The sequence below is a fragment of the Schistocerca cancellata genome, chromosome 7 (assembly GCF_023864275.1).
Source record: "Schistocerca cancellata isolate TAMUIC-IGC-003103 chromosome 7, iqSchCanc2.1, whole genome shotgun sequence".
NCBI lineage: Eukaryota > Metazoa > Arthropoda > Insecta > Orthoptera > Acrididae > Schistocerca > Schistocerca cancellata.
This window is the reverse complement of record NC_064632.1, coordinates 552992219-553018338: the sequence shown is the minus strand read 5'-3', so window position 1 is coordinate 553018338 and position 26120 is coordinate 552992219. Positions and strand designations below refer to the sequence as shown.

Genomic DNA, 26120 nt, shown 5'->3' with positions numbered 1-26120 from the left:
GATAGAGGATTCTCTAGTGACGGCCGCCAACGCGCATGCGTTCCCGCGCCAGTTTTTACTATAAATCCGACACTGTGAACTAGCAGTCTCCAACATCTTGAAACGTCCCCTTAGAACAATTTATACAGGACTGTGCTTAACCTGACACACAATATTTTTAGCGCAACGCAATCTGACTTTCAAAAATCCCTGCAAAAGAATGGCCCTGACTAACATTAATCTATACCTTTCACAAATCACTTACCTCACCAAAAATCTTCGTTACTCAAGCTACAGCAATACAGCGAGCGCCACTACTGCCAGCTAAATAACAGATTCAAACTACGGAGGGCACTAACTACTAATAGGGATAGTTAGCAAATGAAAGATTTTAATAGAGAACAAACAATGTATTTACCTTAATTTCATCAAAAGTAATACATAGCAGTTCATAATATCCATTCTGTACTCAAAAATCCGCCATCTCATTTCCCACATCCACCACTGTTGGCGGCTCACCTCCAACTGCGCAACGCTACGCGCTGTTCACATCCAGCTGCCCAACACTACAATGGCAGACAACAATGCAAACTAGCCACAGACCGCACACAGCACAGCCAGTGATTTTCATACCGAGCGCTACGTAACGTTGCCGATAAGAAAACATAAACAGCCCACTTACATAGCCCCCATGCTCCACAAAAAAAAATTTTACAAATTGTTTTGGGCACTGGGCAATACATATTTGTTAAAATTTTTCATAATCGTAATTACAATAACAAAGAAATCAAATGCACACACTTATTGATACAATGTTGGTCAAAAGCTGATCATTCATCATAATAGTAATTACAGTTTTTTGACAAAGTCTCATTAGTAAAAGAAATTGCACACAGAAATAGTGGATTTCCATGCAGTCTTGAAGAAGTAGTGTTGTCCTTCCAACGGAAAGACAGTGCTGACTCTTGACATGCAAACAGGTAATGGGCCACAACAGAGCAAACCCACAACAGAGTCATTCGACGTTTTGAAGAATATGTGTACGTAGGTCATCATAGAGTAGACCCACTGTAGTCCTGGTAGAGATTACGATATTGGTGGGCCATCAAAGATGCAGACCCACTATAGTCCTTGTAGAGATAATGGTATTGGTGTGGCATCAAAAATGCAGACCCACTGTTGTCCTTGTAGAGATGGCCAGCAGCCATCTGTTGCGACTGTGCAGGTGCACAATCACCATCGAAGAGTCTTGCGGAGAATATTGGTGAGGTAAGTGATTTGTGAAAGGTATAGATTAATGTTAGTCAGGGCCATTCTTTTGCAGGGATTTTTGAAAGTCAGATTGCGTTGCGCTAAAAATATTGTGTGTCAGGTTAAGCACAGTCCTGTATAAATTTTTCTAAGGGGACGTTTCAATCTATATCTAGATCATGGATGATTTCCTCCACGATAGAACCGTCCTGGTTGTTCAGCAAGAAAAACGCTCGAGCTTACGTCACACGTCGATGGGTACCCCTCAAGCCTCTGTGTTGTCTCCCATCCTCCTTAACATATATGTTAATTATGTGCCAGTCATCCCACACTGCCGCCTGGGGCAATACCCGCTCTAAAAGACCGGGCGCTACACGGACAGCTCATTGCTAGTCTCCAGCGGCAGGTGGACACAACTCTGCTCGTGTTGTTCAAACTAGATTTCCTTCACCAAACGGCACCCAATCCTCCGCCACACCATCACTATTGCAGGCGTCCAGGTCCTGTGGTCCCCAGATATCTAATATCTAGGTGTCCGGATGAATAAAAAACTACTCTTCCATCGACATGCAGAATATGCCACCCAAAACGGACAGAACCTGATAAAAGCGTTGTACCCGCTCTTCAACAGCAGGATCTGACCTCAGGCACCAAACTCCGACTGTACCGGACGGTTGTCCACCCTTCCTTCACCTACGGCTCCTCCACGTGTTCCACGGTTAGTGCTCCCTGGATGCAGGTCCTCCAACGCCTGCAGAATAAGGCGCTTCGGTGGTGCCTGCATGCCCCTCCAGCCACGAGGGTTGTTACCGTCTGGGAGGAGACAAACTTAGTAACTCTCAAGACGTCCATTCGAGAGACAGCAAGGAATCTCTGTGACAAAGTGAATGCCCTCCACGACACGGTCACTGGTTTACACCATATTGGCACCACGACTCCCTGGCACTGGTACCGCAACCCTGTTCATCTCACCATCCTCGAGGAATCAGATTCGGACCGTGGCTAACGACAGCCCTGTCATGGCCACTTATAACGTGTCGGTCTTGATACGGCCACTCAGTATGTTACATCCATCGTGCGACCACCAGTATCACTGCCTATGTAGTTGTGTTCCCTCTTGCCAGCAACCTTGAACTTCCACCGTTGGAGGGTGGTATGGGCGTCAAGTCCCACCGCCATACTTCAGGCGTCCACTCCAAATATGGCATTGCAATTATGTCATGTCATTGTAAGATAGAAAAATTTTACGCTTACATTAAGACAGGAAGAGCGCCATCCACCAGTATCACAACCTACCACACACACACACACACACACACACACACACACACACCGACTGCAATCACAAAACATCATATAATAAAGATCATCTACGTTACAGCGTACCACGGATCGTGTTTTCTCTTACTTATTTCATTACCATATTTCAGGTGACTAGTTTACAGTACCTCTTTCGCATCCCTGTTTGCAAAGTAGGCAGAATCGCTAAAGGCGTACTCGGCTCCGACAATTTACGATGATCTGAAAGCAGTGTAATTACAGGTAGGAATGTAAACATCTATGCGTGCAATCTGATTACGATAGAAATGTCGCTCCATATTTATAATCAAATTCGAAAGTTTGTAACTTTTGTGATTATATTTTTAAAGATACCTGTTGTACATTAGCTTTAACGAGTAAACGTGTTCGTTACTGATTCATATACGCTTAAAATATAAAAAAGTATCCGAATAAACATACATAAATTTCTGACTGATTGCCGAAAAAGCTGAAACATTGTACTGAAAGTATGTAAATAATTAAATTTTACTGAGCGCTCTTTCTTATGAAGAAAAAAAATGGTTCAAATGGCGCTGAGCACTATGGGACTTAACTTCTAAGGTCATCAGTCGCAGCGGTCGCGCGGTTCCAGACTGTAGCGCCTAGAACCCCTCGGCCACCCAGGCCGGCTCTTATGAAGATTGGTGGTTTTTTTTTCGCTTATTGCCCAGGCGCGTTAGAAGGAAAGTATGTTGTCATAGAAGTTCCACAAAACAGTGGAAATATGAAGCGATGCATAGCACTGTTCTCTTGGAACTGTCAGATGAAAAGTATAAACTAATTTATGCTGAAGTTCGATGCGATTGGTGAATATCTCTTGGAGGTGTATTTTCTAACTGTACATTGCATAAGAAGCTAGAACAGAGAACCATTCCCCAATCTAATTCTTCACAGCTTCCTGCAAGGACAATTATGGTTACTTACATCGTCGTTGGGTATCATGCTTTGGCAATGAATCCTTCATTCTTGAAACGGTCTCCTTTTAGAGGCGAAAAGCACCGGGACGTCTTTGTAATTACCGCCTCTACAGAGCTCGTAGAACTGTGGGAAACGGCTTTGGCATCTCAGCGAAAAGGTTTAGGGTATACAGGAAGCCAATACACGTCAACTCAGACAGAGTAGCACACATACCGTTGGCTATATCTGCACTCCGTAATCTTTTGCTGCTCCAAAACGAGTCCTCCAATACGTGTAATGGACAGTGTGACTCCGAGGAGTCCACATACCGAGATCTCGTGCCTGCCCTCTGGCGTGATGAAGGTAATACACAAAATTCATTTTTTTACGTTGGAACGAGGGAAGGGAAATAACGCTGCAGTGTCACAAAAAGATGTGAGTGACCTGTTTAGAGATTATTTTATGACTAATAAATGAGAAATGAGTTGGCGGTACAGACAAATTACAACCTGAGGAAAGAGCTGCAAGAATTGTGGAAACAATGGCTCTCAAGAGAGTGAAATACAGCCATTTACCTTTGTGTTTTCGTTTTCTCTGTATCTCCCGCTTTCTCATGTTCCTCAGCTCCTCAGCCACCTCAGAAACAGAGCAAAACTAATGTAAACTGCCTTACGACCAATGCCCTGCCTGCTTTCAATGTAATTTAAATAAAGTTAAAATTACATGCATGAAGTGTTTTTCAGATTGTGCAATTGTCTTCGAGCTTACCCTGTAGAACACGAAAATTCATCCCCGGCTCCCTCCTGAGCTCCATTTTTTACCCTCTGCACATTCATCCGCAGTTTTAACATGCGTTAATAATATAACCGAAAACTCATGCAAAACACTTATGGAGATATCTGCGCACTGCCTAGGGCAACAAATAATTTTTTACGTGATTCTTATGGTAATCTGCAGCGCCCTTTTTTTCATGCGTAAAAGTACTGCCGATAAAATTCATAGTCTTCTCAAGAGCAGTATGCACTGACGGGAAAAAATCGCAGAATCAAAAAATAATTGATGAAGAGTAATGAAATGTAGGGAATATATTTGTCTGTGTAACATATGTGAGTGATTAACATTGCAAGATCACAGGTTAACGTAAGTACGATATAAGCCATTGCAAATTTGAAATGCTGGTACATTAATAACCGGCGTATCCGACAAAATGTTGAATGTAAGCATGCAAACATGCAAGCATTGCGTGCTACAGGTGCCGGAACTCGGTTTGTGGGATGGAGTTCTATTCTTGTTGCAATTGGTCGGTCAATACTGGGACGGTTAATGCTGGTTATGGATGTCCCATGCTGCACCGTCTGTGGCTGTGTACACAGCAATTCTGAGTTAAGGGACTACCCGGCAAACACTACATCATTTGATAGATGCTTTGACGTCATCATTGGAGTGGTTGTCCGTTGAACAGAATGTCACCTTCTATGCAGAACACGATCGTACGGACAACTGTTGACAGTTTGTACGATTACATCGTGAATTAGACACAGGACGGGGAAACAGCGGTTAGTTGCTTTAATTTTGGACACCTATGTAGGTTCGGAACAATAAATCATATGTCGTACGCGACCATGGTGGAGACAAAACAAATAATTTTTCTGATGGACAAATAAGAAATGTGAGAAATTGCTTTAAATCTGCTAAGGGCACAATGTCTTAGCAGCACTTGACGGCAAATTTATATTTACACCTACCAAATTGCTTTGTGTGGAAACTCTGGCAGCCTGTCCTAGAATAACAACTTCAGTGCATCGAAATAGGACAAGTTGCATTTGTAAGCAAGCTTCCATTTCTACTCTGCTTAATTTTCTTCAACTCTTGAGATATCGTAAAAGACAATAGTATACAGCTAACATATTGTTACTGAACTTACCACTGCCATTCTTAATCTTACATTATCTATGTTGGTAGCAATTATTTACTTTCGCGTAACAAGATTGTATTAAAAAATATTACATAAATATGTATTTGTAATTAAGTTTCTACTAACATTAAATTTTCATACCTTATTTCTTAAATTATGAATTTTCCTCGTGAACTTCTCCTGAACACGAAAACTTCAGCCCTGTTTCTTCCAAAAGCTTGTGTTTCTTTGCCTTATTTCTATGTTAGGAACATTTGCATCGTAAAGTTACACCGCATCTTACACCGCACAATTACCAGATGGTGACTCCCATAGTACTACCACGACTCGTATTTGGTGAGCTACTGACCAACAGTGTAAGCCAGGGGCATCATGTCCTCTAGATAGCAGGTCGAAATTCAGCCGCTCTCAGGCAGATGTGCATCAAATTGGGCCACGCAGTCTCACACTCCTGCCAACAAGTGTGTTCTTCTTGCCTCTCGAGAGCAATTCGCCAGTTTTATTCTCAAATGGACACGTGTCTTTTTAAAGTCTTTGGACACGATGCAGTAGCGTGTACGTATAGAATTGGGCGCGTTCTGCAGGTGCTGGACTGGCGCGATGCAGCGCCGGCTGGCGTGGACGCTGGTGTGCGCGTGCGGCGCGCTCTGGGCAGCTTCCCGGGCCCTCCTGCAGGTGGGTCTGCTGGCGCCGGCGCACTGGTGCCGCGAGGCGCACGTCGACGCGCTCGCCCAGCAGCTGCCGCTGGCGCCAGAGGAGGTGCGCCAGTTCGCCATACCTGCCTTGTCTTCAGGTAAGCTCCCTGGTTACTGGTACTGAGATGGCACCGCCTTTTCTTTTTCCTGCACTTCAAAGATTATTTATGCACTTCATCTAGCTAGATTAGGGCATTCAGATCCTTTCCATACATATAACCAGATGTCCTTAATACAGCCCTTTTTACGTGATCGACTTTCTTGTCTCAGTTAACTACTCGACTCAAGCAAGTCCACTGCAGGTCCCTGACGTTTTATTCATGTACTGACTCTCATCTGTCTAAAGTGGTCATTTTAGTTCACATGCCAGAGCCAAATCTGCATTTACATGTGTCACATTATTAATTAATCGTTCGACAAAAGCTGCTTTGTGGTGGTACCTTACTTCACTAAACTAGTTTCAGCCCTGTGTTGTGAAAGCTGTCTGATGCGTAGTTTGGCACCTGAATACTGAAAGTGTGGTTATGAGGGACTATATTTTTTATGAAGAAATCGAAATATAGTAACAAACTGTAGGAACATGACATTATAGTATAATTTATTAATAACCTTGCCAAAGGTCATGGAGTAAACTCCCTATTCCTGACAACTTAAAGAATAGGAAAAGTATCGTCCAAACATTTCAAAACACGTACCTTTATTTCCTCGAGGCATATACGAGGGCCGTCCAGAAAGTAAGTTACGATTGATCATGAAATGAAAATCACAGTGAAAATCAGAAATGTTTCATTTGTAACAGTTAGCTACACCTTTCAGCTACTTCTCTACGTAGTCGCCGTTCTGACTCAGACATTCGTCGTAGCGTTGTACCAACTTTCCAATACCGTCATACTGCCAGTGCTTTCCGCCAATTCTCTACGCTGGCCTAAAGCTCGTTGTCTGTGCCAAAATGTTATTTTCATAGCCAGCGGTTCGTTTAAGCAGAGATGAAACTCAGTGGGAGACAATTACGGGCTGTATTGTGGGTAACCAAACATTTCCAATTGAAACGATGCAGGAACATCTTCATTGCCCCTGCAGAATGAGGCTGAGAATTGTCTTGAAGAAGAAACCGCACGACAGTTATGTATTGTTGGTTGCATAGCTTCAGGGGAAAATTCTCATCACGCCCTCGTACTTGGCGGGAGACACTATTTTCTATAACATCTTTACGCGCTCACTAAGAGCTCAGGAATGAAAAGAGCGACATAATTCTACCTAGAGTCATACTAGAGACACTGCCCAACACATCTTTGCAAAGCTTTATCGGATTTTCATAGTCGTTTCCATTTCGCGACCGATAAAACTTACTTTCTGGACAGCCCTCGTATACTTGCAAACACATCAAACAATATCTAGAACGCAGTAAGTAGCTCCTTCTTACTTTACTTTTACTTTGTATCTTGCTGTCTTGCTAAGTGCAAAACAACGTACAAAATTATTTTCTCGTCAAATAATTCAGACTTTTCCAATGCAAACTTTTTACAAAAACCAAGCAAATAACACAGTAAAGATTAAGAAGACCCGAAAGCACATGATCCATTTCTGTAATAGGAGTGAATGTGGCCAGAAAGGGTTAACTTGCAATGTTAGCAGGTACCATAACAATCCCTCTTCTCTGCATATACACAGTCTGAATCATACACAGAAATCCCGAACACATTCAGCACGTTCTATTAGTCATTTAAGTCACAGACACACTCGCTACATGGCTGGCTGCTGATTTATATGCAGGTGCGTAAAGTGCATGCACTTCTAGTAGTCGATTTTGACCATGAAGTCACTTTGTAAAACCCTCTTAAGCCATTATATAGTACATGCTGTACATGAGCAGTACATAATTATAACATTAATTGTAATAAACGCCGGCCGCGGTGGGCGAGCTGTTCTAGGCGCTACAGTCTGGAACTGCACGACCGCGACGGTCGCAGATTCGAATCCTGCCTCGGGCATGGATGTGTGTTATGTCCTTAGGTCTAAGTAGTTCTAAGTTCTAGGGGACTGATGACCTCAGATGTTAAGTCCGATAGTGCTCAGAGCCGTTTGAACCATTTTTGTAATAATCATGACAACAGATGTATCAGCAATTATAATGCACATAATTCCAAAGAAGGCAGATACTGACAGGCGTGAATACTACTGAATTGTCAGGTTAATAAGCCACGATTGCAAAATATTGACATTAATTATTTACAGATAAATGGACAACCTTGGGGAAGATCAGTTACTGTTCCGGAGAATTGTAGGAATACATAAGACAATATTGGCTCTGAGACTTACCTTGAAAATAGACTGAAGAATTGCCAACCTTCGTTTATATCATTTGTAGGTTTAGAAAAAGCTTTTTACAATGTTGATTGGGGTACACTAACTGAAATTTTGTTGGTGATAGGGATAAAATGCAGAGAGATTAAGGTTATCTACAACTTGTACAAAAACAAGACTGCAGTTAGAAAGCATCTTAGGGCGTAACAGGAAAGAACTAGTTAAGAAGAGAGTGAGACAGGGTTGAATCCTATCCTCAATGTTATTCGACCTGAGCAAGCAATCAAGGAATCCAAAGCGATATTTGGAAACGAAATTAAAAGTCAAGGGAGAAGAGATGAAACCTTTGAGGTTTTCCAATATCTTTGTAATTCTCTCACAGACAGCAACAGATGTGGAAGAGCAGTTGAATGGAGCAGGCTGTGTCTTGCAAATACAATGGGGTATAAGATGAACATCGACCAGAGTAAAACTAGGGTAATAGAACATAGTCGAAATAGGTCAGGCGACGCTGGTGGAATTAGATTAGAAACAGACAATGAGACACTATTTGGGCAGTAAAAGAACTAATGATGGCCGAAATAGAGAAAATGCAAAATCCAGATTGGAAATACGTAAAAAATCACTTCTTAAAAAAGAGAAACTTGTTAGCAGTGGAAAATATTTGTCTGTGGTGTCTCATAGTATTGAAGTGAAACATGGCCGATAAACTGTTCAGACAGGAAGAGAAAAGAAGCTTTTGAAATGCGATGCTGTAAAAGAATGCTGGTGATTGGATTGGCAGATTGAATAACTTATAGGGATTTACTAATTCGAGTTGAAGGAAAAAGTAATTTATGATTCGGCTTAGATAAAAGAAGAGATCAATTGACAGGATCCATCGTGAGGCATCAGTGAATTGTCAGTTTGATAACGGAGGGAAGTGAGGTGATGATGTTTGGTTTGTGGGGCGCTCAACTGCGTGGTTATCAGCGCCCGTACAATTTCCCAACCTTTGCTCAGTCCAATTTCGCCACTTTCCTGGATGATGATGAAATGATGAGGACAGCACAAACACCCAGTCATCTCGAGGCAGGTGAAAATCCCTGACCCCGCCGGGAATCGAACCCGGGACCCCGTGCTCGGGAAGCGAGAACGCTACCGCGAGACCACGAGCGGCGGACGACGACGGAGGGAAGTGTGAGGAGTAAAGGCTGCAGAGGGAGATCAAGGCTTTACCAGCAGAAGAAGGTACAAACGGTTGTAGTGCTGCAGATAAATTAGTATCTGGAGCTCCATCAAACCATTCTTCAGACTGAAGACCACAACAACAAAATAGTACATGATTGGTATGTCATAAAAAAGATGCAGTAAAAAACATTCGATGTTTCATAATTGTCAGCTTAGTTAACATAGTGTTGCCGGCCGCGGTGGTCTCGCGGTTCTAGGCGCTCAGTCCGGAACCGCGCGACTGCTACGGTCGCAGATTCGAATCTTGCCTCGGGCATGGATGTGTGTGATGTACTTAGGTTAGTTAGGTATAAGTAGTTGTAAGTTCTAGGGGACTAATGACTACAGAAGTTAAGTCCCATAGTGCTCAGAGCCATTTGAACCATTTAACATAGTGTTAAGTAATTTTCTCGTTATGTTTTCACCAGTGCAAGTAATGATGTACAGCAGAAATGCATAGCGGCTGTAAAAAGGAATCAAATCTGGAGAACGCACGGTGTCTTTTGGAGAAGAGCAAGAACTAATAGTGTAAGGTTAGCAGGTGAGATGATGTAGAAAAATTTATAGAAATAAATAGCGATAAGGAAAGGATTGGTAGTTTGCAACAATGTTGTGGAAATACGGTTTGCTGTTGTATACAAGGAAGGGAACTGAGATACAGGTTATTAGGGATATCTATCCAGATATTGTCGTCATTGGTAACTTATATGTTCCCACTTCAGCGTGTTACTTGTTTTTTCTTTGTGTCTAACAGTCTTTCGCCAAATACATCACAGAATTTACTACCTGATGTGTTCTGCACAGTTGTAACTGCACCACTGAGTGGACTAATCATGTCAGTGTAAACTAACCATTTTGTGTCCACATGAGCACTCTCCAACACCGGACCTGCTGCATGTAGTACATTGAATTAGTTATGTTTAATTCGGATGGAAATATTATTCTTAATTTTTAGATTGCATACTGTGACAGTTTATTCGCCACAGTGTAAATGCTCAACCAGGATTATGCCAAAATATGTTACTGTTTTTGGAGGGTACTTGGATGGTAGCAACGAGTATTGGTGGTATCAGTAGTAGGCCAACGGGCTTCTGAAGACAGAGGTCACCGTCAGTCACCTTTCAAGCTTACGGACTTGAATCTTCCTCCTTCAAGACCACGGGTCAAAGTTCTCCTTGGGAAAACGGGCCATTGTTTTCCTTTATCTCATATAAAAATTTGTGAATTACAATTATTTATTACTTGCCACCATTATTTATTGATCATTTATTGCCATACATTTTCCACCATTATTAATGACCTGCCACCAAAATTTAATCCCCATTTACAATTATTGATTACCAAAAATAAGGATTCTCTCCCACCAGCTCCTAAGTCCATCAGAGTGACTCGTCACTTGTGTTCTGTACGGCATAGTGAGGCCATCAGACTGACTCTACACTCATGTTCTGCCTATCTACACACGCTGTATATGCCTCAACCTTTCATGCAGTTTCATTTTTGCAATTTTCAACAGGGTACTACATCCAAGGACATTTCTGCAAGCACTCCATTGTATAACAATCTTCTTCCATCATTATCTGCAGTTCTGGGGCTGCTTGTTGTAATTTTGGTGATTTTTCCAAAAAAAAAAAAAAAAAAAAAAAAAAAAACACGCTTTTCGATAACATAAATACACAACTTTAAAAGGTTAAAAAACTAACACAGTGCATTATTTTCACAAATTACACATTTTTAAACAATTGACAGGCTACTTTGGTCTTGGAAATTAGTATTTATCCAGCAGTACAAAGGAAGAAAGGAATAATCAGATGAAACTGAAATGAGGGGTTGTCTGGAGTTCCTGTCGAGTGTTAACTAAGCTAACTATCGAAAGCGAGGAGTTTAGTCTGTTTCCAAATGAACGCTCATTTTCCACACTAATTTCTCCTTTGCTTACCACGGATGACATGTACCTCTCTCCATTTGTACTGGAAATGCAGGACATGCGATGGGCCTAGGTGTGTTCTGCCACTTCAGGGTAGAACACTGAGATTCTGTCAAACTCCACGGATCTGAGGTCTCCTACAGGTGTTCTTGTCTCAGTGCAGATGTAGTGCTCAGATCACAAGTTCTTGTTTTCGAGAGCTCATATCGACAAAGCAGATTGCCACCTCAATGTTGGATTAAGGAAAACTTTGGGCTGTTTCTCATGCGAGGTTGTAAAATAACTGGTGAGATGGCAAAGCTTCCCAGTTCAGCTAAATGATCTGGTGAGTTCCAAATTTGGTGAGTTCCAAATTTGGGATGTCAATAGCTTTTCATTTAATCATAACACACAAACCAGAGAATAAGACTTTTTACATACAAGCACCTGCAAAGTTGCGCATATCACTGTTCATGTTAGAAGCAGTCACAAGTCTATTACATTAAGTATCTTTAGAAAATATGTTCACATAAAATGGACTTCCAGTTTGTTCTCTTCTGCTCTGCACGCAGAGTCGCGGAAATTTAATACAGTTTTATACGATGCACATCAGATATTCTAGTTGTGTCACCTGTAATGCGAAACATACTGTCCAATCCCTCGTTCATGACTGTCTAGACAGCACGAATCAGTTCACTTCGTGGCGGATTTTTAGCGGGAACCGAAGTTCTTCGTCTGGACATCAATACTGTCTACATCTACATGGCTACTCTGCAGATCACACCTAAGTACTTGGCAGAGGGTTTATCGAACCACCTTCACAATAATTCTCTGTTATTACACTCACTAACACAGCATGGAAAAAACAGACATTTAAATCTTTCCGTCCAAGCTCTGTTTACCATTATTTTATTATGATGATCGTTTCTCCCTATGTAGGTCAGCGCCAACAAAATATTTTCGCATTCAGCGGGGAAAGCTGGTGATCCAGGTTTTGTCAGAAGATCCCACCAGCATGAGGAACGACTTTGTCTTAATGGTGGCCACCCCAAATCCTGTATCATGTCAGTGACACTCTCTCCCCTATTTCTCGATAATACAAAACAAGCTGCCCTTGTTTGAACTTTCTCGACATACACCGTCAATCCTACCTGGTAAGGACGCCACACCACGCAGATTTGTAGCATCTGCTAAGCGTTCTGCCAATAAAACGCAATCTTTGATTCATCTTCCCCACAACATTTTCTATGCGCTTCTTTCGAATTTGAGTTGTTCCTAATTGTAATTCCTAGGTATTTCGTGGAATTTACGGCCTTTACATTTGATTACTTTATCGTGTAACCGAAGTTTAACGGATTCCTTTTAGCACTCATGTGGACGACCCCACACATTTCATTATTTATGGTCAGTTGCCAGTTTTCGCACCATACAGATATCTCATTTAAGTAGTTTTGCAGTTGGTTTCGATCTTCTGATGACTATACTAGACGATAACCGACAGCATCATCTGCAAACAACCTAAGACAGTTGCTCCTATTGTCACCTACATCCTCTATATGGGGTAAGGAACAACAGAGATCATTTAACACTACCCTGGGGAGCGCCAGAAATCACTTCTATTTTACTCGATGACTTTTCGTCAGTTACTTGGAACTGTGAATTCCCTGACAGAAAATCACGAACCTGTTCGCATATCTGAGACTATATTCCATTAGCACGCAGTCTGATTACAAACCACTCTTGAGGTACGATGTCAAGTATGGAAACAATTTGAAATGTTTGCCGATAGCACTCAACACTTCACGTGAGTAAACTGCTAGTTGTGTTTCACAAGAAATATGTTTTCTAAATCCGTCTTGGCTATGTGTCAATAACCGTTCTCTTTGAGGAAATTCATAGTGTTCAAACACCAAATATGTTCCAAAATTCTGCTGCATATCAACGTTAATGTTATGGGTCTGCAATTTACTGGATTACTCCCACTGCCTTTTTTTAATATTAGTGGGACCTGTGCGATTTTCTAGTCTTTCAGTATGGATCTTTTCTTGAATGGGTGGTTGCATATGATTGTTAAGTACGGAGCTGTTGCATCACCATACTCTGAAAGGAGCCTAATTGGTATCCAATTTGGACCGGAAGACTTGCTTTTGTTAGGTGATTTAAGTTGCTTCACTACTCAGAAATCTACTTTTAAGTTATTCATGTTGGCAGATGTTCTTGATTCGAATTCTGGAATATTTACTGTGTCATCTTTGGTGAAGGAATTTTGGAAGGCTGTGTTTAGTAACTCTGCTTTAGCAGTACTGTCGTCGATAGTATTTCCATTGCTATCGCGTAGAGAAGACATTGATTGTGTCTTACTGCTAGAATACTTTACATACGACCAGAATCTCTTTGGATTTTCTGCCAGGTTTCGAGACAAAGTTTCGCTGTGGAAACCATTATAAGCGTCGCTGAATTTCGAGCTTCTGCAAAAGATTTCAGTCTTGTGGGTTCTGCATTCGTTTAAATTTGCCATGTTTTTTTCATTGTTTCTGTATCAGTGTTCTGACCTGTTTTGTGTAGCAAGGAGGATCAGTTTTGCCATTTGTTAATTTATTTGGTATAAATCTCTCAATTACTGTCGATACTGTTTCTCTGAATTGAGCCACATCTGGTCTACATTTACACTGTTAATTTGGAATGAGTGGAAATTGTCTCTCAGGAAGATAGATATATTTTGCGTTTGTTTTTGGTGGATTTGGGAGTTGCAATATTCATTCTCGCTACGACAACCCTGTGTTCCCTAATCCCTGTATCCGTTTTCATGCTCGATAGTTAGCTCAGGATTATTTCTTAGTAAGAGGTTACGTGTGTTCACACAACCATTTACTATTTGAGTGGGCTCATGAACTAATTGCTCAAACAATTTTCAGAGAATGCATTTAGCACGATTTTGGATGATGTTTTGTACATACCTCTGGATTTAAATATGTATTTTCGCCAACATATCGAGGATAATTTGAAGTCATCACCAACTATAATTGTAGTAATAAGGTACATCTCTGAAATTAGATTCAAGTTTTTCTTTGAACCTTTCAGCAATTGTATCATATTACTGGGCTATTACAAATGATTGAAGCGATTTCATAAATTCAATGTAGCTCCATTCATTGACATATGGTCACGACACACTACAGATACGTAGAAAAACTCATAAAGTTTTGTTCGGCTGAAGCCGCACTTCAGGTTTCTGCCGCCAGAGCCCTCGAGAGCGCAGTGAGACAAAATGGCGACAGGAGGCGAGAAAGCGTATGTCGTGCTTGAAATGCACTCACATCAGTCAGTCATAACAGTGCAATGACACTTCAGGACGAAGTTCAACAAAGATCCACCAACTGCTAACTCCATTCGGCGATGGTATGCGCAGTTTAAAGCTTCTGGATGCCGCTGTAAGGGGAAATCAATGGGTCGGCCTGCAGTGAGCGAAGAAACGGTTGAACGCGTTCGGGCAAGTTTCACGCGTAGCCCGCGGAAGTCGACGAATAAAGCTAGCAGGGAGCTAAATGTACCACAGCCGACGGTTTGGAAAATCTTACGGAAAAGGCTAAAGCAGAAGCCTTGCCGTTTACAATTGCTACAAGCCCTGACACCTGATGACAAAGTCAAACGCTTTGAATTTTCGGCGCGGTTGCAACAGCTCATGGAAGAGGATGCGTTCAGTGCGAAACTTGTTTTCAGTGATGAAGCAACATTTTTTCTTAATGGTGAAGTGAACAGACACAATGTGCGAATCTGGGCGGTAGAGAATCCTCACGCATTCGTGGAGCAAATTCGCAATTCACCAAAAGTTAACGTGTTTTGTGCAATCTCACGGTTTAAAGTTTACGGCCCCTTTTTCTTCTGCGAAAAAAACGTTACGGACACGTGTATCTGGACATGCTGTAAAATTGGCTCATGCCACAACTGGAGACCGACAGCGCCGACTTCATCTTTCAACAGGATGGTGCTCCACCGCACTTCCATCATGATGTTCGGCATTTCTTAAACAGGTGATTGGAAAACCGATGGATCGGTCGTGGTGGAGATCATGATCAGCAATTCATGTCATGGCCTCCACGCTCTCCCGACTTAAACCCGTGCGAATTCCTTCTGTGGGGTTATGTGAAAGATTCAGTGTTTAAACCTCCTCTACCAAGAAACGTGCCAGAACTGCGAGCTCGCATCAACGATGCTTTCGAACTCATTGATGGGGACATGCTGTGCCGAGTGTGGGAGGAACTTGATTATCGGCTTGATGTCTGCCGAATCACTAAAGGGGCACATATCGAACATTTGTGAATGCCTAAAAAAACTTTTTGAGTTTTTGTATGTGTGTGCACAGCATTGTGAAAATATCTCAAATAATAAAGTTATTGTAGAGCTGTGAAATCGCTTCAGTCATTTGTAATAACCCTGTAGTTGGGAAGTCGGTAGAAGGATCCAATTATTATTTTATTTTTCACCTAATTCGAAAGGGGAATGCAATTGTTTGCTGAAATCAACCTCACAGGGGGATAGATTTGTGTTTTCGTGCATTTTCGAGATGTGCATAACCACAATGAATTGCCCTCAGCCAGGCTGAATTGTAAGAGTGTGTCCTCATTTGCGTGACTACTACTTATGTAGTAACTGAACATTTTCCCCATTGTCCCACAAACACTTACAGTTCTGCTGTTCACCTAAAGGATAGTGCACTAGTTTGTAACTTCTTTACGCATAACAGTCGATGTAATGGCTTCAATAACTCAGACATAAAGGTAGTTCCTTGGTCAGTTATTACAGTCTTTGGCATTCTGAATTTCAACAACCATTGATTAACTGTAGCCTGCACCACATTTTGTGCTTGTTGATTTGGTATGGCGGTTTTGCCCAAGTAACATGAAAAACGATCAATTAGAGTTAACATATATTGATTCCCTGCTGTTGTTTTTGCTAAGGGGCTATAGACGTCCAGTCCAATCATTTGGAATGGTTTATCTACTCAGTTAACCTTTGTAATGGGATTCTCTGATGACTCATCTCAGCTCTTTGAGCAAACGGAACGAGGGTGCAGAGGAATGAGGACACAGAAGGCAATGGAAATCACAGCACTGAAGACACATAATGTGTATCATTTAACTGAGCAAAAGGATCATAATATCTCCATTTGCAAATGATTGTAGATCAGTCCCCATTTTGGTCTCAGGAACAGGACTGCCAGTAGTCAAGTGACCATGAGCAAAAGGGTGAATATTCAACAAGGGTAACATTCAGTGAGTCAAGACTTTGAATTCGGAACTCTAAATGTGGTAGGGAAGCTGGAAAGGAAATAAAAAAGCTTAATGTAGATATCTTCCCCCATGAACCATGGACCTTGCCATTGGTGGTGAGGCTTGCGTGCCTCAACGATAGAGATAGCCGTACCGTAGGTGCAGCTACAACGGAGGGGTATCTGTTGAGAGGCCAGACAAACGTGTGGTTCCTGAAGAGGGGCAGCAGCCTTTTCAGTAGTTGCAGGGGCAACAGTCTGGATGATTGACTGATCTGGCCTTGTAACATTAACCAAAACGGCCTTGCTGTTGTGGCACTGCGAACGGCTGAAAGCAAGGGGAAACTACAGCCGTAATTTTTCCCGAGGGCATACAGCTTTACTGTATGCATGGAGAGCTGCATCAAACCAGTCTCAGGACTGAAGACCACAACAACAACAACAATGTAGATATAGTGGGAGTCAGTGTAATGAAATGAAAATAGGGGTATTTGGTCTGACAAATACAGAATAATATCAACAGCAGTAGAAAATTGTATAAAGGGAGAAGGATTTATTATGAATAGTAAGGTAGGAAATTACTGTAAACAGTTACCTGAGGAGGAATTACAGTACGTCTTGGATGGATTGCACAGTCTAATGACAATAGAACATTGTGTACTATGTATTGAACTGGGGACCTAGAAACGCCGGAGAGGTTTTGTCCCACCACAGCCCTAAGTGGTTCACAACTCCACAACAGGCCACCCACCCCACCACCATATACGCATATGTGGAGACAGTGTTAGTGCAGCAATCGCCAACATAGTGTAACTGAGGTGGAGTAAGAGACAGATGGAAAACCGCCTTGAAAACTATTCACAGGCTAGCCTGCACACTAGACCTCGATACTAATCCACTGGACGGATTCATGCCAAGGACCGGAATGCCTTCCTGTTCAGGAACCAGCACAACACGCAGCTAGAGAGGTGGGGTCAGAACAGAACATGTTTTGACACTGGTGAGAAGAAGCAGAAATGAGATTAGTGATAAATTCAACATCAAAATTGGGGAGCACAAAGTAAATGAAATGAAGGAATTGTACTACCTTTGATGCAAAATAATGCATGAAGAAAAAAGCATCCCTTCATTTCTCATGGTATGAGGGCTAAACAATAAGAAGCAAAATTGTCCTCCTAACACGTGAACTGTACCAGGACTGATGGAGACACCGTTTTGGCCACAAAGCGTTTAGTTTTTGTGGAAGACGTTGAGGGGGAAGCTGCAGCCATCTCCAATATCAAGAGCCAGTCACAGGCGCTGCTCTGTTGTGAAAAGTTATGTGACATTCCCATGAGTGTCACTCCGAATAAGAGTCTCAGTATTGTCCAGCATGTCATCTTTCACTGTGATCTTCTTCCGCAATCTGACGATGAACTATGGGCCAACTTAGAGCTACAGGGTGTGCACTTCATCTGACACGCCCATAGGGGACCAAGGGAAAACAGTTCCTATGGGGCCTCCATTCTGGCTTTTGAGAGTGATACATTGCTTGAGAATGTCAAGGTGTGGTCTGCCAGTGTGAAGTGAAACACTATATTCCTCCTCCTACGAACTACATCAGGTGTGTGAAGTTCAGACATATGTCTTCCTGTTGCACTGCTACCCCTGTCTGCACGGATTGTGGATGTCTGCTGCATGTGAACATACCTTGCACCCCTGCGACCTCCACTCTCCCAGTTCACCAGGTTGGTCCGTTTTTAAGTGTGAGAAAAAAATACAGACTATAAGACCCTGGACAAGCTCACATAGCAAGAGACCAGAAAAAAGTATGAGCATCTAAATCCCAGACAAATGACACAATCTTATGCTGCAGCTGCAACGTCGCCACCTTCTCTGTTGATGGTACCTTCCTCTGTTGCGCCTCTTGCAATGGGCCCTCAGAGCTGCCTGCTGATACCTGCCGGGGACACTGGTCCCCATCCACCAGCCAAAGGCATCTCATCCTCCTTTGGCTTCTGTAGCTAGAAAGAGGTCCTGCTGGTGCTCAGTCAGACACCAGCCAGTAGCTGAAAGAACCACAGGCTCCTAGCCATCAGACTTCTCGTTCTTCCTCTGTCCCTGAAACCAATACAGGGAATCCTTCTCAGTCCTTGACTTCTAAAGAGAAGAAGAACAAGAAGGACAAAAAGAAATCCTCTAAGATCAAGGAAACTCCAGTAGGCCCCACGCCATTGGAGTCTGCATTTACCCCTTCTGTGCCCTGAGGCATCAGATCTCCCAAGGCAATGTGAAACAGAACATATGTCAGTGGATCCCCTGACATCTCAACCAGTGGCAGTGCATGACCCTTGGTCATAACATGCCCCCATCCCCTGGTCGCTTCATGCCCCAACAGTATTCAGTCAAATTCTCTAGTGTAATTGTAACAGAATTTTTCCACCACGTAGCCAAACTATGGCGGCCTTTAAGCACATACCCTGCATTCTTTAGTGCCATCCAGGGACTATGATTTCCAGCCACTAGGACCCCTTCCCTTTATAGCTATTAAGGTTATTTTAAAAACTGTAGCGACTATGAGAACTTGCCAGGTTAGCCGAGAGCGCTAACACACTGCTTCCTGGACTTGGTTAGGTGTGCCGGCCCCGGATCGAATCCACTTGGTGGATTAACAATGATGGGCCAGTGTGCCGATCAGCCTGGATGCGGTTTTCCACAGCCTGGATGTGGTTTTCCACATCCCACTAGGTGAATACCGGGCTGGTCCCCCCCAGCCTGCCTCAGATACACGACTCACAGACATTTGAAACACGTTTGCACTGTTTCACAGTTTACACTCGATGCAGACAGCTGCGGTACACTACTTCCATCCCAGGGGGGTGGGGGGGGAAATAGCGACAGGAAGGGCATCCAGCCACCCTCTGAAACTAACATTGCCAAAAAATTACATAGTAACAACACAGACACAGCAGTAGCTGGAACGGGATCTGGATACAACAAGAGGATATTGGGTGGAATTTGAACATATGTGCTGGACTCTAAATACAGTGCCCTAGTACATCTTGATACACTATTGGAGGCAGTGGCTGCTCGACTAAGGGCACATCAAGATTTTACCATTGTTTGTTTCCCTCCCAATAATGTCATGTGCCAGGATGCACTATCTGATTACTCTCTCAGCTCATCCCCCCCCCCCCCATATTTCCTAGCACAACGCCCATAATCCTTTGTGGGGTAGAAAAATGATCACTGGCCATGGTAAAGACACCGAAACTTTACTGGCACAGTTCGATCTTTGTGTCTTGAACTCTGGTGCCTCCACACACTTCAGTGTGGCACATAAAACTTATTCAGCCATTGATGTCTCCTTTTTCAATCCTGGTCTTCTACCATCTACCCACTGGAGGGTCCACGATGACCTGTTTGGTAGCGACCACTTCCCAATCTTCTGTTCCTTGCTCAGTGTTGCTACATTTTCACCATTGCATCATATACCTCTCCTACACAAGTATGGGCAAAGATCAGCCAACTCTATGGCTTCCAGTCCTCTGAAGATTTACAACGTATTTCCTTAGATGGTGCCATTTATACTGATCCAGACGGTTTTGCCGACCATTTTACTGAGCATTACAGTTGTGCATCTGCATGTGAGGACTATCACCTTGCCTTTCAGCTCATAAAATAACGGGTGGAGCGAATTCGCTTATATGTTACTACCCACCAACTGCAGCCACACAATGCTCCATTCAGTGAATGGGAACTCGTCAGTGCCCTAGCCCATTGCCCTGATATAGCCCCAGGGCCAGACCGCATCCAAAAACAACTGCTGAGACACCTCTCAGTAGATTGTCAGCATTGCATCCTTGCCCTCTCTGATCTAGAATAAGGATGAGTTCTTTGTTCTTTTCACACTGGCGAGAAAGCGCTATAGTTCCAGTACTGAAACAGGCTAAGAACCCACTTGAGATGGACTGTTATCGCCCAATCAGTCTTACCGATATTCTATGTAAGTTGCTCAAACACATGGTGAGCAAGCAGCTGTGTTGGTTCCTTGAGTCTCGATGCCTTTTGGCTGCATCTCAGGGCAGTTTTCGCAAAAGCTGTTCCTCTGCTGATAATTTGGTTCACCTGGAGTCCACCACCAGGACAGCTTTTGCACGTCGTCAGCACCTCATCACTCCGGGGTCCACTCTCAGTTTTTGTCAAGAACTTCCTGTCACAATTTATGTTCCAAGTTCAAGCTCGCTTTTCACTCAGTACCCCTGATATCCAAGAGAGTAGGGCCCTGCAGGGCTAAGTATAGAGTGTCTCCCTCTTTCCAGTGCCCATCAATGGTCTAGCGGTAGGTGTGAGGATTTCAGTATTGTCCTCCTTATATGTTGACGATTTCTTTTTTTTTTTTTTTTTTTTTTTTTTTTTGCGCCTCTAGCATAGTTGTTGCTGAGCCTCGTCTAGGGCTTTCGGTTTTCAGCCGCCAAAACTTGTGTCATGCACTTCTGCCACCGTTGTACTGTCCACTCACACCAAGAGCTTTACCTAGACGATCAATTACTTCTTGTAGTTGAGATGCCCCGCTTTTTGATACTGGTCTTCGATGACTGACATGGCTTGCCCACCTTCGCCAACTTAAGTGAAAGTGCTGGCAACTCCTCAACACACTTTGCTGCCTCAGTAACACTGTCTGGGTTGCAGATTGCTCTATTCTTTTCAGGCTCTACAAAGCCATGATTCAGTTCCATCTTCACTAAGGGAGTCTGGCATATGTTTCAGTGTCATCCTTAGCATTCCGGATGTTGTTGTTGTTGTCTCCATTCCAGAGATTGGTTTGATGCAGCTCTCCACAGTACTCTATCCTGTGCAAACATCTTCATCTCCAAGTAACTGCTGCAACCTACATCCTTCTGAATCTGCTTAGTGTATTCATCTCTTGGTCTCCCTCTACGGTTTATACCCTCCATGCTGCCCTCCAGTACTAAATCGGTGATACAATGATGCCTCAGAACATGTTCTACCAACCGACCCCTTCTTCTAGTCAAGTTGTGCCACAAATTCCTCTTCTCCCCAATTCTATTCAGTACCTCCTCATTAGTTATGTGATCTACCCATCTAATCTTCAGCATTCTTCTGTAGCGCCACATTTCGAAAACTTCTATTCCTTTCTTTTCTAAACTACTAATCGTCCATGTTTCACTTCAAAAATGGCTCTGAGCACTATGGGACTCAACGTCTGAGGTCATCAGTCCCCTAGAACTTAGAACTACTTAAACCTAACTAACCTAAGGACATCATACACATCTATGCCTGAGGGAGGATTCGAACCTGCGACCGTAGCGGTCGCGCGGTTCCAGACTGCAGCGCCTAGAACCGCTCGGCCACACCAGCCGGCTGTTTCACTTCCATAGATAGCTACACTCCATACAAATACTTTCAGAAAAGAGTGCCTGGAACTTAAATCTGTACTTGATGTCAAGTTTCTCTTCTTCAGAAATGCTTTCCTTGCCATTGCCAGTCTACATTTTATATCCTCTCTACTTCAACCATTATCAGTTATTATGCTCCCCAAATAGCAAAACTCATCTACTACTTTAAGTGTCTCATTTCCTAATTCAATTGCCTCAGAATCATTTGATTTAATTCGACCACATTCCATTATCCTCGTTATGCTTTTGTTGGTGTTCATCTTATATCTCCTTTCAAGACACTGACCATTCCATTCAGCTACTCTTCCAGGTCATTTGCTGTTGCTGACAGAATTACATTGTCGTCAGTAAACCTCAAAGTTTTTATTTCTTCTCTATGGATTTTAATTCCAATTCCAAATTTTACTTTTGGTTCCTTTAATGCTTGCTCAATTTACAGATTGAATTACGTTGGGGACAGGCTACAACCCCGTCTCACTCCCTTCCCAACCACTGCTTCCCTTTCGTGCCCCTTGATTGTTATAACTACCATCTGATTTCTGTACAAATTGTAAATAGCCTTTCGCTCCCTGTATTTGACTCCTGCCACTTTCAAAATTTGGAAGAGAGTATTACAGTCAACATTGTCAGAAACTTTCCCTAAGTCTACAAATGCTAGAAAAGTAGGTTTGCCTTACCTTAATCTATCTTCTAAGATAAGTCGTAGGGTCAGTATTGCCTCACGTGTTCCAACATTACTACAGAATCCAAACTGGTCTTCCCCGAGGTCGGCTTCTACCAGTTTTCCCATTCATCTGTAAAGAATTCGTGTTACTATTTTTCAGCTGTGATTTATTAAACTGATAGTTCGGTAAGTTTCACACTTGTCAATACCTACTTTCTTTGGGATTGGAATTATTATATTCTCCTTGAAGTCTGAGGGTATTTTTTCTGTCTCATTCATCTTGCTCACCAGAAGGTAGAGTTTTCTCAGGGCTGGCTCTCCCAAGGCTATCAGTAGTTCTAATGAAATGTTGTCTACTCCTGGGGCCTTGTTTCGACTTAGGTCTTTCAGTGACTTGTCAAATTCTTCATGCAGTATCCTATCTCCCATTTCATTTTCATGTATGTCCTCTTCCATTTCCGTAATATTCCCATCAAGTACATCGCCCTTGTATAGAACCTCTATATACTCCTTCCACCTTTCTGCTTTCCCTTCTTTGCTTGGAACTAGTTTTCCATCTGAGCTCTTGATATTCATGTAAGTGGTTCTCTTTTCTCCAGAGATATCTTTAATTTTCCTGTAGGCAGTATCTGTCTTACCCCTAGTGAGATAAGCCTCTACATCCTTACATTTGTCCTCTAGCCATCCCTGCTTAGCCATTTTGCACTTCCTGTCGATCTCATTTTTGAGACGTTTGTATTCGTTTTTGCCTGCTTCATTTAATGCATTTTTATATTTTCTCCTTTCATCAATTAAATTCAATATTTCTCCTGTTACCCAAGGATTTCTACTAGCCCTCGTCTTTTTACCTATTTCATCTTCTGCTGCCTTCACTATTTCATCTCTTAAAGCTACCCATTCTTCTTCTACTGTACTTCTTTCCCCCATTATTGTCAATACTTTCTCTGAAACTCTCTACACCCTCTAGTTCTTTCAATTTATCCAGGTCCCATCTCCTTAAATTCCCACCTTGTTGCAGTTTCTTTAGTTTCGATCTACAGTTCATAACCAACAGATTGTGGTCAGAGTTCACATCTGCCCCTGGAAATGTCTTATAGTTTAAAACCTGGTTCCTAAATCTCTTGCCTTACCATTATACGATCTATCTGAAACCTTCCAGTGTCTCCAGGCCTCTTCCACGCATACAGCCTTCTTTCATGATTCTTAAACCAAGTGTTAGCTACAATTAAGTTATACTCTGTGCAAAATTCTACCAGACAGCTTCCTTTTTCATTCCTTACCCCCATTCCATATTCACCTACTACTTCTCCTTCTCTTCCTTTTCTTCTATCCAATTCCAGTCCCCCATGACTATAACATTTTAGTCTCCCTTCACTATCTGAATCATTTCTTTTATCTCATCATACATTTCTTCAATCTCTTCATCATCTGCGGAGCTAGTTGGCATTTAAACTTGTACTACTGTGGTAGTCATGGACTTCGTGTCTGTCTTGGCTACAATAATGTGTTCACTGTGCTGTTTGTAGTACTCCTTTTTTTTTTGTTCAAATGGCTCTGAGCACTATGGGACTTAACTTCTAAGGTCATCAGTCCCCTAGAACTTAGAACTACTTAAGCCTAACTAACCTAAGGACATCACACACATCCATGCCCGAGGCAGGATTCGAACCTGCGACCGTAGCGGCCGCGCGGTTCCAGACTGTAGCGCCTTTAACCGCTTGGCCACCACGGCCGGCACTCCTTTTTTTTATTCATTATTAAACCTACTCCTGCATTACCCCTATTTGATTTTGTATTTATAACAAAAGTCTTGTTCCTCCTGCCACCGAACTTCACAAATTCCCACTATATCTAACTTTAACCTATCCATTTTCCTTTTTTAAATTTTCTAACCTACCTACTCGAACAAGGAATCTGACATTCCACACTCCAATCCGTACAACGCCAGTTTTGTTTCTCCGGATAACGATGTCCTCCTCAATAGTCCCCACCCAGAGATCCAAATGGGGGACTATTTTACCTCTGGAATATTTTACCTAAGAGGACGCCATCATCATTGAACCACACAATAAAGCTGCTTGCCTTCAGGAAAAATTATAGCTGCAGTTTCCCCTTGCTTTCAGCCTTTCACAGAACCAGCATTCCAGATACTAGACCCTCTTCATCACTGCACGGTCCGACTTGCAATAGGAACCTTCTGAACTAGCCCTGTGGACAGTGTACTAGTCGACGCTGGAGTCCCTCCATTACCTGTTAGGCACCAACAACACCTGATGAATTACTTTATACGCATTCATAGTTCCCTGAATGTCCCAGCCACTGTGTCCTTCTCCTTAGAAGGAAGCTCCACCTCCCACAACAGCGACCCATAACTAGGTTTACAATTGATGCACGCCCCCAGTGTCTCTGTTTGGGTCTGCAACTTCCTTCAGTGTCGCCTTTGGTCAAGGAGGCATAGCATCCGCCCCCATGACTTGTGCCCTGACCTCAGATTTGTTTCGAAGTGTCTTTAGTCCAGAAGAATTTCCACCGACTGTTCTCATCAAGTTGGGCAGCAAGTTGCTTTCAGGAAATGAATGATACCGATTCTGCAAATAGGGGCCCCAGAACCAAATTTTTGGTTGTTTATATGCCATCAATTGCTGGAAGCATATAACTCAGATTGGTCACCCCTAATCTCCCGAAACTACCTGAGGACAATTAAGGAGACCGTGACGATGTGGCACGATACGTGCTTTTCACAGGGAATACACCATTCTCTGTAGATTCTGAATTGGCAACACTTGGCTGACCGAAGGCCACATTCACAGACGTGAGGATCCCCATCACCGCTGATGTGGAGCCCGCCCACGTACTCATATACAGCCCTAATTTTCTTGCTTTGACGCGGCATCTTAATCCCCCTAACATGCTACTTCTGGTGCTACCAGACAATGCCAACTCTGCTGTCCTTGTTTTACGTTTTCCCTGAGCAGGTGGTTTCTATTCATCCCTGCAGTGTAGGCCATTTTGGCGTTATTAGCTGTGTAAGGGGTTGGGGGGCATCCCTCTCTTCTTCCCCCCCTTCCCTCCCCCCTGGGTCCCTTTGTAGCCCTTGCACAGTTCCCCTGTGTGGCCTCTACTCTTTCCATCTATTTATTCTCTTTATTCGTTTTCATTTCTTGGTTTTAATGCCTTGTCCTGATTGATCTTTTGACTACTTGTCTGTGCTGTCTTTTTTCTGGGCTTTATCTCTGTTTTTCATTGTGTTAGTTAGTCTTAGGCTTTCCTAGGATTAGCCTTTCGCCTCCTTCCTTTGGTGACTATTCCTGG

The 26120-nt window shown here is 42.8% G+C and overlaps 1 protein-coding gene across 1 annotated transcript in view; it reads left to right on the top strand.

The window, feature by feature from the left end:
• The window catches only part of LOC126092032 (solute carrier family 22 member 1-like), a 248150-nt gene that overhangs the window by 102808 nt on the left and 119222 nt on the right, over positions 1–26120 (top strand). The window contains exon 2 of the mRNA XM_049907429.1: positions 5947–6155. Coding sequence (XP_049763386.1) covers positions 5963–6155 — 193 coding nt within the window. The 5' untranslated portion in view covers positions 5947–5962. The remainder of the gene's footprint in view (positions 1–5946; positions 6156–26120) is intronic.